This window comes from Melanerpes formicivorus, unplaced genomic scaffold, assembly GCF_026170545.1.
Source record: "Melanerpes formicivorus ecotype bairdi unplaced genomic scaffold, bMelFor1.0.p_v2 SCAF_84, whole genome shotgun sequence".
NCBI classification, from domain to species: domain Eukaryota; kingdom Metazoa; phylum Chordata; class Aves; order Piciformes; family Picidae; genus Melanerpes; species Melanerpes formicivorus.
This window is the reverse complement of record NW_027142436.1, coordinates 2,858,418-2,876,622: the sequence shown is the minus strand read 5'-3', so window position 1 is coordinate 2,876,622 and position 18,205 is coordinate 2,858,418. Positions and strand designations below refer to the sequence as shown.

General features: G+C 45.7%; 1 protein-coding gene across 1 annotated transcript in view; it reads left to right on the top strand.

Annotated features, from left to right (window-relative positions):
* The window catches only part of KCNH1 (potassium voltage-gated channel subfamily H member 1), a gene marked incomplete at its 5' end in the record, with an annotated part of 229,949 nt that overhangs the window by 9,875 nt on the left and 201,869 nt on the right, over positions 1 to 18,205 (top strand). The window contains 1 exon segment of the mRNA XM_068165140.1: positions 13,382 to 13,811. Coding sequence (XP_068021241.1) covers positions 13,382 to 13,811 — 430 coding nt within the window.

The window sequence follows — 18,205 nt, the reverse complement described above, 5'->3', positions numbered from 1 at the left end:
ATTCTGTGATCACTTTTCCTAATTGAGAGAGAAGAGAAATAAATGCATAGTAAGAGATCACCAGGAAATATATATTCAATATAAATGAAAGAGTGTTCACTTAAGTGGGTGAATAAGATTGAAGCTAGCAGGTGAGCAAAGAAGATATGCAGCTTTGAAAGCACAAAATGTGGAATGATAATAAAAACAAAAGGTCCTAGTAAAAACACAACGCAGAAGTAATAGAAGGAAATGAAGCTACTTAGTGCTAAGTGAGTGTGATGGAGCTGGAGAGTAAACAGTGAGCTGAGAGGGGGAAAAATGAGTATGTGCTGGTCAGATTGTTGGCAACTCTCTGAGGCAGTACTTTTGCAATAGATTAATTTAAAGCTTATTAGTGGAATGGTCTCCCATGTGAGCACAAATTAGCTATCTAGGAATTACTGAAGTGGCTGCCCTGAAATTTCCCTAGTTTTTTTTTTTTTACTGTTTGCTTGCAATAAAGAACAAGGAATAAAAGTTATATGTTTATTTATACAGGTATAAAAAATAGAAATGTATATATTTTTTATGGAATAAACGGGGACCTGTAGAGAAAGATTTTGGGTTAGATGAATTTTGCAAACTGCATAGATAGGTTTTTAGCTGTGATAATAGGAAATCTGTTTGAAGCAGCAGGTAGCTCCCCACTCCTCCTTGCACCTGTCCACTTAGGCAATGCTGTGTTTTGCATGTTAGTCTGTTGATAAATCCAGGAATGAATGAATGTTTTCCTGTGGCTAATTGAAATTAATGTAGTCATAACCTACCTTTGAGGTAGTGCCTGTGACAAAGCGGCTAGGTATCCCAGGGTATGATCCAGGCAGGCAGAGGAAATGTCAGCAATCTCTGTTTCTTGGAAGGGGTGAAAATAAATGAGAAAGAATTAGTGAGGCTCGCTGGACTGGATGACTCCTTACTGGTGCTCTTGGAATAGAATAGAATAAACCAGGTTGGAAGAGACCTTCAAGATCATCGTGTCCAACCTATCAACCAACACCACCCAACCAGCATGGCACCAAGCACCCTATCAAGTCACTTCCTGAACACCTCCAATGATGGTGACTCCACCACCTCCCCAGGCAGCCCATTCCAATGGGCAATCACTCTCTCTGTGTAGAACTTCTTCCTAACCTCCTGCCTAAGCCTCCCCTGGCGCAGCCTGAGACTGTGTCCTCTTGTTCTGGTGCTGGTTGCCTGGGAGAAGAGACCAACCCCCGCCTGGCTACAACCTCCCTTCAGGTAGTTGTAGAGAGCAAGAAGGTCTCCCCTGAGCCTCCTCTTCTCCAGGCTAAGCAACCCCAGCTCCCTCAGCCTCTCCTCATAGGGTTGTGTTCCAAACCCCTCAGCAACTTTGTTGCCCTTCTCTGGACACCTTCCAGCAACTCAACCTCCTTCCTAAACTGAGGAGCCCAGAACTGGACACAGTGGTCTGTCTATATAAGCCATTCAATCTGTATGAGGCTAAAAGGATTTAAAGGCTGAATTATATTTTCAGTGATAAAATAGATGGTGATAGCCATATAGGATAGCCATATAGGATAGCCAGGGGAAAGCTAATTGAATATATTAGATTCTGAAGGATTTCAAGAAAGCTTCTCTTGCAGTGGTTCTTACACTGCATAGAGGTGGAAGCATGTTTTAGAGATGGCAAACAGTTGTTGTTCTTTCTCCTCCATTCAGCATACTTGTATTGATCTGAGGCAAAAGGTCAGATGAGATGACAAAGAGTATTTATTTGAGTAGCTAAATGGTTGCTTTATAGTCTATGCTGTATTAGAGATTGGATTAGAATTGGCAAGATGGAGTAGCATTAGATGCCAGTAAGACAGAATCTTATTTGGGTGTTTTGCTTCTTGGGGATAACTAAAACTCTTCTGGAACTAGTGGCTTCTTTGAATCCAAGCATTGGGAAGCAGATTGCTGCCTGTCAGGGGGGAAGTTTTTTACTTATTATTATGGAAAGTAGGATTTCTTTATCCTTTTACCTAGAGTACAAAAAAAAATGAGACTTTCTATTTGTTGGTTTTCTGAGTGTGCCTGTATGTGTGTGAGGCAGGAATGGACATAGCTTTATAGCTGAAAAATCAGCCCTGTGCTGTGTATGTGAATTATTGCTGCTTCTTCCTCAATTCTTACCAAGCTCACAGCTGGCTGGCTGAAATAAGCTTTGTGAGATCTGCTTCCTCAGTGCTGACAACCACAGCAGTAACCAGAGGGCTTAGATATCGATTTTGACCTGTGTGCATGACGTGAGCTCATCAGCTGGTTGCTAAATTTGACAACCTGTAGGAAAGGTCATGTTCTCAGACCTAATTAAGAAAACCAGTAGAAGCAAATTACAGGAATGGGAGTTCTTAGAATGACCAGCCAGGGCTGCCAGGTGACTGCAGATAGGCAGAGCCAGGCTGTGGCACAGCTGACTTCAGAATCAAACGTCAAGCAAGGAGGCAGTGCTGTGCAGGGCTCTTGCCTCACTTACGGTGGTGATACATCCTGTTTACTGCCTATTCTCTACTGTTTCTTTCTCTTTCTTTTAAAGATTAGCTTTTAGTCTACTGCATCTCTCTTTAATTGAGATGAAGCCTGAATTTTACCATTTCCATATAAGAGAAAATTGCTGGAGGAGTTCACAGTATCACAGTATCGCAGTACCACAGTATCGCAGTACCACAGGATCACTACGGTTGGAAGAGACCTCAAAGATCATCGAGTCCAACCTGTCACCACAGACCTCATGACTAGACCATGGCACCAAGTGCCACATCCAATCCCCTCTGGAACACCTCCAGGGATGGTGACTCCACCACCTCTCTGGGCAGCACATTCCAGTGATGAATGACTCTCTGTGAAGAACTTTCTCCTTACCTCCAGCCTAAACTTCCCCTGGCACAGCTGGAGACTGTGTCCTCTTGTTCTGGTGCTGGTTGCCTGAGAGAAGAGACCAACCCCTTCCTGGCTACAACCTCCCTTCAGGGAGTTGTAGACAGCAAGATGGTCTCCCCTGAGCCTCCTCTTCTCCAGGCTAAGCAACCCCAGCTCCCTCAGCCTCTCCTCACAGGGCTGTGCTCCAGACCCCTCCCCACCTTTCTTGCCCTTCTCTGGACACCTTCCAGCAGCTCAACATCTTTCCTAAACTGAGGGGCCCAGAACTGGACACAGGACTCAAGCTGTGGCCTAACCAGTGCAGTGTACAGGGGCACAATGACTTCCCTGCTCCTGCTGGCCACACTATTCCTGATGCAGGCCAGGATGCCATTGGCCTTCTTGGCCACCTGGGCAGTCCTTAAAACAATTATTTTCCCTGTGAGGAAATTTATTGTTTGATGAACTGAATTTTGCATGGCAAATTAACAGCAGCAGCTATTTTTTTTTTGTATGTACAGCATCTAGCACTGCAGTATTCAGTGTTAGTGTTCTTGGGGACCACAGTGGCACCATAAACTGATCCTTACTCTGTATAGCCCCTATGTTTTCAAATTTTTCACAAAGGACTTCTACGCAGTGTCTCTTCTCTTTCTCATTTTATCAATGTGAAAGTAATGGCACAAATCTTACGTTATCTAAAGCAAAGCTAAATCTAAACCATGGATATCCTGCATCCTGGGCTGCATCAAGAGAAGTGTGGCCAGCAGAGCAAGGGAGGTGATTCTCCCCCTCTGCTCAGCTCTGCTGAGACCCCACCTGGAGTACTGCCTCCAGGTCTGGAGCCCCTATTCCAAGAGGGATCTGGAGGTGCTGGAAGGTGTCCAGAGAAGGGCCAGGAGGATGAGCAGAGGGCTGGAGCACCTCTCCTGTGAGGACAGACTGAAGGAGTTGGGGCTGTTCAGTCTGGAGAAGAGAAGGCTCTGAGGTGACCTCATTGTGGCCTTCCAGTATGTGAAGGGGGCTACAGGAAGGCTGGGGAGGGACTGCTCAGGATCTCAGGTAGTGATAGGACTAGGGGGAATGGAATGAAGCTGGAGGTGGGGAGATTGAGGCTGGAGGTGAGGAGGAAGTTCTTCCCCCTGAGAGTGGTGAAGCCCTGGAATGGATTGTCCAGGGAGGTGGTTGAGGCCCCATCCCTGGAGGTGTTTAAGCCCAGGCTGGCTGAGGCTCTGGCCAGGCTGATGTAGTGTGGGGTGTCCCTGCCCATGGCAGGGGGGTTGGAACTAGATGATCCTTGTGGTCCCTTCCAACCCTGTCTGATACTGTGATACTGTGATACTATGATCCTATGTTTGGAATGATTACTTATGTGGCTGAGATACAAGTGTGAGCTATATGAGACAATCTGTGTAAATGTGCACAGTACATAGTAAGAAGGTCTAATTAATCACATTTTACACATGGAAATTTACTTGGGGTGGCATTTCAGGGATAAATTTACAAAGCAGTCTCCTTGACCATTAAATGTGGGTCCTGCTGTGCTCCAGGACTGAGCCTGGTTGTGTTTGGGCTGCTGTTCCCCTCTGCAACAGTAGTGTGGAAGAGATTAGAAGGAAGGGAAGTAGTTGCATTTACTGTGTTAGGGACTTTTGGCATTCATGTTTGCTCAGTCAGCAAACACAAAGTTATTGCTGCTGGCTCAGTGGTTTGAGCTTGCCCTTTGGATTGGAGGGGAATCACTATAGGTTCTTCCTTTTTTCTGTATCATCCATCACTGGCAATGAAACTAAACCTGCCAACCTATCAAAGATTTGTCACCAGCTCTATGTGGGTATGGAAATGAGAATCTTTATTTAGTCATTCAGCTACTTCAAACAAATTTGTGTGAAAATCAGCATTTTCTGCCATATTTGACTAGGTGCTGCATTTTTAAGTGCATGCTCCATGCAAGTTCTCTCTGTAACAAAATATAGTGGAAACACTGTTGGTTTACCTTGGCCATGTAACAGATAGCTTCTGCATACCCCCAGGGTTTCTGCTCTATAGAGTGATAATAGTTGAAACTGTGCCTGAGTAATTCAGGTAGGATGCTGTGCTCAGCACTGATTAGGCCACACCTAGAGTCCTGTGTCCAGTTCTGGGACCCTCAAATTAAGAAGGACATTGAGACATCTGAACTTTTTCAGAGAAGGGCAATGAGGCTGGGGAGAGGTGTGGAGCACAGCCCTGTGAGGAGAGGCTGAGGGAGCTGAGGTTGTTTAACCTGAAGAAGAGGAGGCTCAGGGGAGACCTTTTTGCTGTCTACAACTCCCTGAAGGGAGTTTGTAGCCAGGTGTGGGTCGGTCTCTTCTCCCAGGCAATCAGCACCAGAACAAGAGGACACATCCTCAAGCTGCACCAGGGGAAGTTTAGACTGGAGGTGAACACCAGAACAAGAGGACACAGTCTGGAGCACAGCCTTGTGAAGGCTCAGGGGAGACCTTCTTGCTGTCTACAACTCCCTGAAGGGAGGTTGTAGACAGGTGGGGGTTGGTCTCTTCTCCCAGACAACCAGCACCAGAACAAGAGGACACAGTCTCAAACTGCTCCAGGGGAGGTTTAGGCTGGAAGTGAGGAGGAAGTTCTTCACAGAGAGAGTTGTTGGCCATTGGAATGTGCTGCCCAGGGAGGTAGTGGAGTCACCATCCCTGGAGGTGTTCAAAAAGGGACTGGATGTGGCACTTGGTGCCATGGCTTAGTTACTCATGAGGTGTTGGGTGACAGGTTGGACTCGATGATCTCTGAGGTCTTTTCCAACCGTATTGATTCTATGATTCTATAATTAACTTTGGGTTGCTCTTTCTCTGACTGCCACACACAAGTTCCTTATGATGATCCTTTAGAGCAGATCATCTGAGGCTGACTGAGGGCACCTGCAGTGCAATTTCTACTGAGGTTCATCTATTTCATTTTGGGTGTCTGTTAATCTGCTTCTCGGAAGTTATAAGAGTAGTAGCACATGCATCAAGAGAAGTAAATTAAGTTCATTGTGACATTGTGGAGCCATCTGTATGGTAAAAGCATCCAAATACTCTGCTTTGATAAGAGCATTAATATGGGCAGTAATCTACAAGTGCAATTCTGTTTTGGAAAGCGGCAACAGAAAAGTTTTGCCAGTTTTGAATCCAGGATTCCTGTATTAAAAAGTTACCTGCCAAGTGTAATGGCAAAGAGGCTTCAGAAATAGTCCTGATTATGTTTTCTACACTGTCATCTAAGAAGCAGGCTATTTAAAGTTTCCATTTTTTATAAACATTTCAAGTTCTGTCTGACAGCAGCTGAACAGGAGCCAGCAGTGTGCCCAGGTGGCCAAGAAGGCCAATGGCATCCTGGCCTGCATCAGGAATAGTGTGGCCAGCAGGAGCAGGGAAGTCATTGTGCCCTGTACACTGCACTGGTTAGGCCACACCTTGAGTCCTGTGTCCAGTTCTGGGCCCCTCAGTTTAGGGAGGACATTGAGAGACTTGAACATGTCCAGAGAAGGGCAATGAGGCTGGGGAGGGGTTTGGAGCACAGCCCTGTGAAGAGAGGCTGAGGGAGCTGGGGTTGCTTAGCCTGGAGAAGAGGAGGCTCAGGGGAGACCTTCTTGCTCTCTACAACTACCTGAAGGGGAGGTTGTAGCCAGGCGGGGGTTGATCTCTTCTCCCAAGCAATCATCACCAGAACAAGAGGACACAGTTTCAAGCTGTGTCAGGAGAAGTTTAGGCTGGAGGTGAGGAGAAAGTTCTTCACAGAGGGAGTTGTTAGCCGTTGGAATGTGCTGCCCAGGGAGGTGGTGGAGTCCCCATCCCTGGAGGTGTTCAAGAGGGGATTGGATGTGGCATTTGGTGCCATGGTCTAGTCATGAGGTCTGTGGTGACAGGTTGGACCTGATGATCTTTGAGGTCTTTTCCAACCTTTTTGATTCTATGATTCCATGATTCACATAGAAATTTTTAAGAGAGCTCTATGAATAATTATTCCCCTGAGCATTTCTTCCTCTTGATATTGATCTGTTTATATCAGACAAATCCTTCCCTCTGACGAAATCAAAATGCTTCTAACAGGAAATAGAAAAATAAATCACTCTGTACAAATTTTTTTAGGTTTTTCTGTACTTTTGAAGCCTTATTTGCCATGCAGTTGAGTGAAATACTGTGACTGGTGTTTAATATTACACACAGCCTTTCAACACAACCAAATCAAGCATTTTATTTTCTGTAAACAAGGAGGTTCTTTTTTGTACAAGACCCCTAATTGTGCCTACTTCTGTTCAGAATTTGGTAGCATCACTTCCTTCCACATCACAGTATCACAGTATCACAGTATAACTAAGTTTGGAAGAGACCTCAAGGATCATAGAGTCCAACCTATAAACACGGACCTCATGACTAGACCATGGCACCAAGTGCCACATCCAATCCCCTCTGGAACACCTCCAGGGATGGGGACTCCACCACCTCCCTGGGCAGCACATTCCAATGGCTAACAACTCTCCCTGGGAAGAACTTTCTCCTCACCTCCAGCCTAAACTTCCCCTGGCACAGCTTGAGACTGTGTCCTCTTGTTCTGGTGCTGCTTGCCTGGGAGAAGAGACCAACCCCTTCCTGGCTGCAACCACCTTCCAGGTAGTTGTAGAGGGCAATGAGGTCACCCCTGAGCCTCCTCTTCTCCAGGCTAAGCAACCCCAGCTCCCTCAGCCTCTCCTCACAGGGCTGTGCTCAAGGCCTCTCCCCAGCCTTCTTGCCCTTCTCTGGACACCTTCCAAGTGTCTCGATGTCCTTCTTAAACTGAGGGGCCCAGAACTGGACACAGGACTCAAGGTGTGGCCTAACCAGTGCAGTGTACAGGGTAGAATGATTTCCCTGCTCCTGCTGGTCATACTATTCCTAATGCAGACCAGGATGCCATTGGCCTTCTTGGCCACCTGGGCACACTGCTGGCTCATGTTCAGCTGCTGTCAATCAGCACCCTCAGGTCCCTCTCTGCCTGGCAGCTCTCAGCCACTCTGACCCCAGCCTGTAGCTCTGCATGGGATTGCCATAGCCAAAGTGCAGCACCTGGCACTTGGACTTGTTGAATGCCATCCCATTGGACTCTGCCCATCTGTCCAGTCGGTCGAGGTCCCTCTGCAGAGCCTTTCCACCCTGTAACTGACTAACATCTGCTCCTAACTTGGTGTCATCTGCAAACTTGCTGATGACTGACTCGACCCCCTCATCCAGATCATCAGTGAAGATGTTAAAGAGGATGGGGCCCAGCACTGATCCCTGGGGCACACCACTGGTGCCTGGCTGCCAGCTGGCTGTGGCACCATTCACCACCATGCTCTTGGCTCAGCCCCCAGCCAGTTCTTAACCCAGCACAGAGTGTTGCGGTCCAAGCCACGAGCTGACAGCTTAGACAGCAGTGTGCTGATGATGTAGTTTTGTCACTTTAAAAATGTTTTTGCAAATGTTCTTTTTTTTTTTTTTGTGAATTTCACAAGGTTCAGATTTAGGCTGGATGTTAGGAAGAAACTGTACACAGAGAGAGTGATTGGCCATTGGAATGTGCTGCCCAGGGAGGTGGTGGAGTCACTATCACTGGAGGTGTTTAGGAGGAGAATTGATAGGGTGCTTGGTAGCGTGGCTTAGTTGATTAGATGGTGTTGGGTGATAGGTTGGACTTGGTGATCTTTGAGGTCTCTTCCAACCCTGGTGATTCTGTGATTCTGTAATTCTTAATTGGAAGGAGGCGGGGGGAAAAAGCAATACTTGGAAATATTTGAGGAGAGGGAATCATAGAAATGGAATTTAAGAACTTGGATAAGGAAAATGGAATGCAAAATAGAATCTTTGAAAGTAGATTTAAAACATTTAAGGCAAACTAATTTACTTTTAGAGTACTCTTGTCCTAATTCCACTTGTAGAAAATTAGAATTACAGAATAAACCAGGTTGGAAGAGACCTTTAAGATCATCAAGTCCAGATCACCAAGAACCTGTCACCATAGGTTCTTGACTAAACCATGGCGCCAAGTGCCACATCCAATCCCTTCTTGAACATCTCCAGGGATGGTGACTCCACCACCTCCCTGAGCAACACATTCCAATGGCTAACAACTCTCTCTGTGAACCAAATTCCATGCTTCTCAGTCTTTACTGAATGATTATTTTTGTCTTTAGTAGGACTCCCAGTGACAAGCAGCATGTATTTTGAAAACACCTCCATGATGAATTTGAAGAACAGGTTTTGCACCACTATTTTTGAGTAAAGATAAAGCTGATGTTTAGAGGGTTGGGATGGGGAAAAAAAAAGTCCTGCTCTTGCCTGGCACTCCTTGATAAAGAAATTTGGTTTTGAGACTGAAACTAAAAGCAGGCTATTCCTGGAGAGCTCTCAAAATGTAAAGCATTACTGTTTGGCTGTTAAAGTTTGTAAAGAAAAGGGAGAAATAGGCATTGAAAAAAGAATAGAAGGCTGTGTTAGGATATTAGAATGCAGAGATGAGATGTGCTTGCCACTCAAGGACTTGCATATCCAGTTTAAAATGTAGTTATCGTAGAATCAATAAGGTTGGAAAAGATCTCAGAGATCATCAAGTCCAACCTACCACCCGACACCTCATGACAACTAAACCATGGCTTCAAGTGCCACATCCAATCCCCTCTTGAACACCTCCAGGGATGGGGACTCCACCACCTCCCCAGGCAGCACATTCCAATGGCCAATCTCTGTTCTTGGGAAGAATTTCTTCCTAGCATCCAGCCTAAACCTCCCCTGGTGCAGCTTGGGACTGTGTCCTCTTGTTCTGGTGTTCACCTCCAGCCTAAACCTCCCGTCGTGCAGCTTGAGACTGTGTCCTCTTGTTCTGGTGTTCACCTCCAGCCTAAACCTCCCCTCGTGCAGCTTGAGACTGTGTCCTCTTGTTCTGGTGTTCACCTCCAGCCTAAACCTCCCCTTGTGCAGCTTGAGACTGTGTCCTCTTGTTCTGGTGTTCACCTCCAGCCTAAACCTCCCCTTGTGCAGCTTGAGACTGTGTCCTCTTGTTCTGGGGTTCACCTCCAGCCTAAACCTCCCCTCGTGCAGCTTGGGACTGTGTCCTCTTGTCGTGGTGCTGGCTGCCTGGGAGAAGAGACCAACCCCATCTGGCTACTACCTCCCTTCAGGGAGTTGTAGACAGCAAGAAGGTCTCCCCTGAGCCTTCTCTTCTCCAGGCTAAGTAACCCCTGATCCCTCAGCCTCTCTTCACAAGGCTGTGCTCCAAACCCCTCCCCAGCCTCGTTGCCCTTCTCTGGACGTGTTCAAGAGTCTCAATATCCTCCTTTAATTCAGGGGCCCAGAAATGGACACAGTACTCTAGGTGTGGCCTAACCAGTGCTGAGCACAGGGGCAGATTTGTTACAGATTTTGTGTTTTCCCCTTTGCTTTTCCTCTCCATACTGAGTGTTCAGACCTCAGAACCTGCTTTTCTCCTTTTTTCCTCCTATTACCCTGGCTGTTAGATCTTCTGCAAATACTGAATTGATAGTGTGCTCCCAGGTAAGAAATTAAGTCTGTCTCTGCAAATGAGTCAGTGTAATCATGACAAATTCAAGAAATAAAGGGGAAACACATTGCTGCAGTCCTGGGGAACATGAGTCAATATGTTTTATGTAATTAGCAAATGAAATATCTCTTCTAGTGCATTAAACCAGGTTAAGATAATGAAGCAGTTGTATTTATGCAGGAATAAACAAACTTCCAGTAAAATCTGGTGACCAGAAGTATGCAATTACACATTTCCAGAAATCCTCATTAAACCAGTCTGCTTTAAATTTTAATCAGACTTCTGTGTATGATACAGCCCTGATAAGAGAGAGAGAAGGAAAAGAGAGAAAGGATTTATGTGAAAGGCTGTTCCGATCTCCTTGTGCTCAAAATGACTTTGATCTTTTGAATTAATTATTATTTTTTCTCCCCATTTAACTTTCTGTGCATGGCATTGCAAATCTGCCTAAAAGTTAATGATGCCTGATTCTGTTCTTTGGGAGTCACAGCAGTATCAGCACAGAAATGCTACACGGACAACAAGGCTGTCATACAAAGAATATGATGTGAGGATTAGACGGCGAGGTATTTGGGACAGGTAGGCTTGGTGTAGTCTGTGAGAAATGCCAGGGGAATAATTACCAGTGCATGAATTATAACATGGAAGTAAAATGGCAGGAAATGCACTGCTGCACTGAAAAATTACAAACCATCAGGCACTTCCAGTATTTTTTGGCCTTTCTTATTTATCTTCCTGGTATATCTGAGCTAAATACTGCAAACCGTGTTATACATCTGTAGTGGTTTGAGCCTTAACTGGGACTTAAGAGCTCAGATGGGGGCAAGGCTGAGAATCCCTCCCCTGCTCTCCCTTCCTCCCTCCCAACAGAGAGGAAGAAGAAAGGGAAGGAGCAAATTCACCAAGAAATAATTTGGAGTTGGCTTGGAAGTAGAGAGGTGAAGAGTTTTTCTTTTATATATATATATATATATATATATATATATATATATATATATATAACGGGTAAGGTTCACAAAGGCAAGGAACAAGGATGGATGGGGAGAGGCTGAGGCTGAGGGAGAGGCTGAGGGAGCTGGACTTGCTTATCCTGGAGAGGAGGAGACTCAGGGGTGACCTCATTGCTCTCTACAGCTACCTGAAGGGAGGTTGTAGACAGGCGGACCTTGGTCTCTTCTCCCAGGCAGCCAGTACCAGAAGAAGAGGACACAGTCTCAGGCTGCGCCAGGGGAGGTTTAGGCTGGAGGTCAGGAGGAAGTTCTGTACAGAGAGAGTGATTGCCCATTGGAATGGGCTGCCCAGGGAGGTGGTGGAGTCACCATCATTGGAGGTGTTCAGGAGGAGACTTGATGGGGTGCTTGGTGCCATGGGTTAGTTGTTTAGGTGGGTTGGATTAGTTGATGGGTTGGACACGATGATCCTGAAGGTCTCTTCCAGCCTTGTCTAGTCTAGTCTAGTCTAGTCTAGTCTAAAAACAAACAAACAAGAATACAAAGCCAGTCTCTCTCTGAAGAGGCACGGAGGCAGCAGGGAGAAGGATCAGGCCCGACCTCGTGGCAGAGGAGCAGGAAGACAGCTGCAGCAGCTCTTGTCCAGGAAGGCAGGAGTGAAAAAGAGAGCTAATGGCTGCAATGCCCTCCCTTTTATACCCTAGCTGGGCAGGGAGGGGGGAGTGAAACAGACTCCGTTTCCCAGAGGTATACTGCCCTGCAGGGCGGACAAAGCATTCGCAAACCCTCCCCCGCCTTGTTTTCACCCCTCACAACATCTGAGACATGAGAGGACTTGCATTGACCTGGACCTTGAGGAAGTCAGGACTGGCCATAAGAGGTTCATGAATCCAGATGCTGGAGTGCATTCAATAGTTGTCTGGTTATGCTCCTCTCAGCATTAGGTTTGTATAGTTTAATGCTCTGTGGCTTCCGCATTCATTTTCATTCTGCCTAAAGTAGCATCAGGATCTTTAGGGCTTACTTGCACAACTGGACACACAATAAATACTCTGTCATTTGGATGCCTTACCAATGTATTTGCACAATGTTAGTGGATAAAGACAAGAGTGAATATTTACATCCCTGTGGTGGGTTAAAGTTTCCTCCCAGCATTAACGTTTTGCTAGACCAACTCAGAAGCAAATGAAGCTGTATTTACAAGCAAAAGCTATAATCTACAATGGAATGCAATGGATGTGTACAAAATATGCAGGAGTTACAATATTATACAGATATTTACAATTCATAGTATCATAGTATCAGTCAGGGTTGGAAGGGACCACAAGGATCATCTAGTTCCAACCCCCCTGCCATGGGCAGGGACACCCCACACTGGAGCAGGCTGGCCAGAGCCTCATCCAGCCTGGTCTTAAACACCTCCGGGGATGGGGCCTCAACCAACACAAACAACAAACCAGCAAACAACACAAAAGCCCCCTGATCAAAAAACCCAAGGGAGCTGTTCCAATTGCTTCCCCAAACCCCCCTGTCCCCAGAGAGAGAGAGGAGAGAGAAAAGCAGTGGGTTAGACTTATCCAAGGCCAGCCAGAAGCACATTATCTCTCCTGAGCAAAGCAAAACCAGCCAAGATCAGAAGAGAAGAGAAAAGAAGTGGGGAGAATTGTTATGGTACAGCTCCTCTTATCCCAGACATTTACCCTAAGAATTTGTTTAGAATAAACTTTTGTTTTCCTTTTTACACCCAATAGTGGTTTATTGATATTTTTCTACTTTTCTGCTCGAAATCTGTATCTGAATTTTCAAGGCATGGCCTAAAACCACCACAGTCCCTGAAGAGGGTCACTAACCTTTTCATGCTTCACAGTCTCTCTTTTCAGGTGCTATCTGATGACCTGCTATTTGTTATGGATCACCTTACATCTTTGCAAACCACAGTTAGGAATATTGTTGCTTTAATATTAGATTCTAATGGTCATTGTGCTTTGTCTTTCTAGGGCATCAGTAGCCTCTTCAGTTCACTCAAAGTGGTCAGGCTTCTTCGGCTGGGTCGTGTAGCTCGGAAGTTGGACCACTACATTGAATATGGAGCGGCAGTCTTGGTGCTGCTGGTGTGTGTGTTTGGTCTGGCAGCACACTGGCTGGCCTGCATTTGGTACAGCATAGGAGACTATGAAGTTATCGATGAGGATACGAACACAATCCGAACTGAGAGCTGGCTCTATCAGCTGGGGGTGTCAATAGGAACTCCGTACCGCTTTAACACGTCAGGCTTTGGAAAATGGGAAGGTGGACCCAGCAAAGATTCAGTCTACATCTCCTCCTTGTATTTCACAATGACTAGCCTCACCAGTGTGGGATTTGGGAACATTGCTCCGACTACAGATGGAGAGAAGATCTTTGCTGTTGCTATGATGATGATTGGCTGTAAGTATTCGAGATTCTGTCTCTCCAACAGTGCCCAATAGGTGTTTCATGAATGCTGATCTCGTAAGAACTTCTGGGATGAAGGCAAATATTACTGTGCAGCTTAAAATAGTTTGGTGGCAATGTAGGCATTATACACTGTTACTGATTAGCTCTAAAATTACAAGTGGGAGTATTGGTGTGACTGGCAATAATTCAGTCTTTTTGGAAGAAAAATTCTGTCAATATCCTTTCAATATTCTCTTGTGTGTAAGCCATACAATGTATTAAGCCTAAAGTGTTAAAACATTCATGCACCACTGTGGGCACAGGCAACCTTCATGCCTCCACTTGGTATGTGGCAAAATCTTTGCATGTCAGAGAGCTGTATATATTGGACAAGGAGATTGGTCAGTGGAAGGTCCAGAAGCATCTTGTAAGGGGGAGAGAACAACAGCTCAGTAGAGGCTGCAGATACTGGTGTGGGCTCAGTGTATAGTCAGATTCTAAAGCAATTGGGATGATATTGGCCTTGGGAACCTCTGGCTCACATCACAGTATCACAGCATAACTTAGGTTGGAAAGGACCTCGAGAATCATCGAGTCCAACCTATCAACACAGACCCCATGACTAGACCATGGCACCAAGTGCCACGTCCAATCCCCTCTTGAACGCCTCCAGGGATGGTGACTCAGCCACCTCCCTGGGCAACCTGTTCCAATAATGAACGACTCGCTTGGTGAAGAACTTCCTCCTCACCTCGAGTCTAAACCTCCCCTGGCACAGCTTGAGACTGTGTCCCCTTGTTCTGGTGCTGGTTGCCTAGGAGAAGAGACCAACCCCTTCCTGGCCACAACCACCTTTCAGGTAGTTGTAGAGGGCAATGAGGTCACCCCTGAGCCTCCTCTTCTCCAGGCTAAACAATCCCAGCTCCCTCAGCCTCTCCTCACAGGGCTGTGCTCAAGGCCTCTCCCCAGCCTTGTTGCCCTTCTCTGGACATGTTCAAGTGTTTCCTTGTCTCAAGGGATTCATAGAGCCATGGCCATATTGTCTCTTCAATGTAGGATCTGCACTCAAAAGTGCCTTGAGAACTACTTAAAGTTAAGAACCATACAGTGGCCACCATTAAACTGGGTCATGTTTGTCTAGATGAGGATGGAATTGGAACCAAACTAAGGGAAAAAAATTGTCCTTTGCACTTTGGAAAGCATGCAATTATACGGAGAGAGAGAGAGGCTTCCCTGTGCTAATAGAGGAGAAAAAAGTCAATCCTTGCTAAGCAGAGAATTAAAACCAAATATATAACAAAGCTCAATTAGCAGCTGTGGTAGTTTGAGCCTTAACTGGGATTTAAGAGCTCAGATGGGAGGGCAAGACTGAGAATCCCTCCCCTGCTCCCCCTTCCTCTTTCCTGATCGAAAGAAAAGGGAAGGGGAAAGAATAGGGAGAGATAAGGGAAGCAGAAAAAAAGGAAAGAAAGGGGGTTAAGGAAAAAGGGGAAGAGGTAAATCTACCGAGAAATACTTTGGAGTAGGTTTGGAAGTAGAAAGGTAAAATTTTCTTTAGACAATATATATATATATATATAAAACAGGAAGGGTTCACAAGAGTAAGGAGCAAGGATGGAGAGGGAGATACACAAAACCAACAGTCCTTTGGAGAAACGTGGATGCAGCAGGGAGAAGCACCAGGCCTGACCATGTGGCAGAGAAGCAGGGAGCCAGCAGCAACTCTCTTAGTCCTTTTGTCCTGGCGAGGCAGAAGCAAAAGAGCACAAATGGCTGCAGGGTCTTCCTTTTTATAGGCTTACTGGACAGGGAGGGGGAATGGAACAGACTAACTCGGTTTCCTGGGGGGAGAACACCTCTCTGGGGAGAGCAGGGCTCTCACAACCCCTCCCCCCCTGCTTTCAGGATGGGCATAACCCATCACACCATCACAGTGCCTTTATGACAGAAATGTTTAGCTTTGGTTATGATGTGCCATTTCATAGCAACACTGAAGTCATGTCCTGAGATTGTGTGGTGTTGTCTGAAGACTGGAAGTGTAAAGATGAGCGTTCTTGTCCGCATAGGGATTGGGATGTTTCAGCTATAACATCTGTGAATTGTATTATTCTGGATTTTACCACTGCTGAGAACAAAGTTGGTGAGGGGCTTGGAACACAAGCCCTATGAGGAGAGGCTGAGGGAGCTGGGGTTGCTTAGCCTGGAGAAGAGGAGGCTCAGGGGTGACCTTATTGCTCTCTGAAACTACCTTAAGGGGGCATGTAGACAGGCAGAGGTTGGTCTCTTCTCCCAGGCAACCAGTACCAGAACAAGTCTCAGGCTGTGCCAGGAGAGGTTTAGGCCGGAGGTTAGGAGGATGTTTTACACAGAGAGAGTGATTGCCCATTGGAATGGGCTGCCTGGGGAGGTGGTGGAGTCACCATCACTGGTGGTGTTCAGGAGGAGACTTGATAGGATGCTTGGTGCCATGGTTTAGTTGATTAGGTGGTGTTGGATGACAGGTTGCACGCGATGATCTTGAAGGTCTCTTCCAATCTGGTTTATTCTTCCATTCCATTCCATTCCATTCCATTCCATTCCATTCCATTCCATTCCATTCCATTCCATTCCATTCCATTCCATTCCATTCCATTCCATTCCATTCCATTCCATCTCAACAAAACACCCACACAGCCAAAGGGAAATGTGTAACAAAATCGTGGGGTTTCCTCATAAAAAAGGTTCCTTAGACAATGTAGCAATGCAGGACAAACCAGGCTTCCAAACATTTTTCCTTATGAAGGTGGCTGTTTGATAGGAAGTGTACCCAGTTTTGGCTTACTGTTCGTTGGGTTATGCTTATGATCTAGCTAGTTGTTATGCAATATGATTCAGTACTATGAATACTGAATGGACATCACCTTCATAAGTTCAAGAATGTTCAGGAAGTTCTACACAGAGAGAGTGATTGCCCATTGGAATGGGCTGCCTGGGGAGGTGGTGGAGTCACCATCACTGGAGGTGTTCAGGAGGAGACTTGATGGGGTGCTTGGTGCCATGGGTTAGTTGTTTAGGTGGGTTGGATTGGTTGATGGGTTGGACATGATGATCTTGAAGGTCTCTTCCAACCTGGTTGTTTATTATTATTGTTGTTGTTGTTCTTATTATAAACTCTTCACATGAAAACAGGGCAGAAAGAAATGGAATTTATGGGAGTTGAAGGAAATAGTTTTGCTTGTTTGCTTGAACTCCTGGAACTTTAGCTTTCTAAGTCTATAATTTTCTGTGTACCTGAGCACCTTTATACCGTGAACAACGATGTGGAAACCATTAGCACAATTAACAGTGTGCATGTGAAGGAATGGCAAGTAGATAATCTACTCTTTGAGTTTCCATCTCTGGATTTTGCAGGGTCTTGATTGCTTTTAACATGTTGAAATTGTGAGCTGTGATCATTCCTCAGGATGGGAGGAACAAAGCTGATTTTGTGTGTGTGTGTGTTTGTTTACAGCTATTTAATTATTGATAGACACTTTTCCACCCTAAAAATTTATGTTAAAATAATACTATTTTCTGTGTGGGATTAAGATCTCCAACATTCATTTGAGCTTGGATTAGGACTATTTTATGAGGAGGACTATTTTTTGAGGAGGAAGTTCTTCCCCATGAGAGTGGTGAAGCCCTGGAATGGGTTGTCCAGGGAGGTGGTTGAGGCCCTGTCCCTGGAGGTGTTTAAGCCCAGGCTGGATGAGGCTCTGGCCAGGCTGATGTAGTGTGGGGTGTCCCTGCCCATGGCAGGGGGGTTGGAACTAGATGATCCTTGTGCTCCCTTCCAATCCTGACTGATACTATGATACTATGAGGATCTTGTCTGATCTGTTGGGAGCCTGAAAGGTATGTGGTAGATATATCAGGGATAAGATGTGGGGAAGGGAAAGTAAGTTTCCTGGGTAAGTAAGTTTCCTAGCTAAAGCTTTTGTATATCACTCAGAAGTATTCAACAAATGTATTTGTTATGAGCTGAGCCTCTTGCTAGCAACACAGTTGGTGGCTGTGTGTTCCTGTAACGGTCCTCATTTGGAACATGTCAGATGACAAAGATTTGCTTATGGAATGGATAGGGGATGTGGAGCTTCAAAGCATCAGGAGCAAGCAATTCCTAATCAGTTCTGCTTATAAAAGGAGAAAACACATATTTTCTGTCTTACACTTTGTCATTTACACTTTGTTTATGTTGGCACCTCTCTAGTGATGCATTCTCAAAAGCTGCTGGCATTTTTCAGTAGCACAGGGGATGCCATTTTCTTTCCAGGAGCGATACAGAGAAAAGATAGATGTTTGACTATCTGAAACTTGCAGTGAAGATAGATGGAATTTGCTGAGTCCAGCCTCAAACATATCACTCCATTAACCCTGCTAGAGGATAA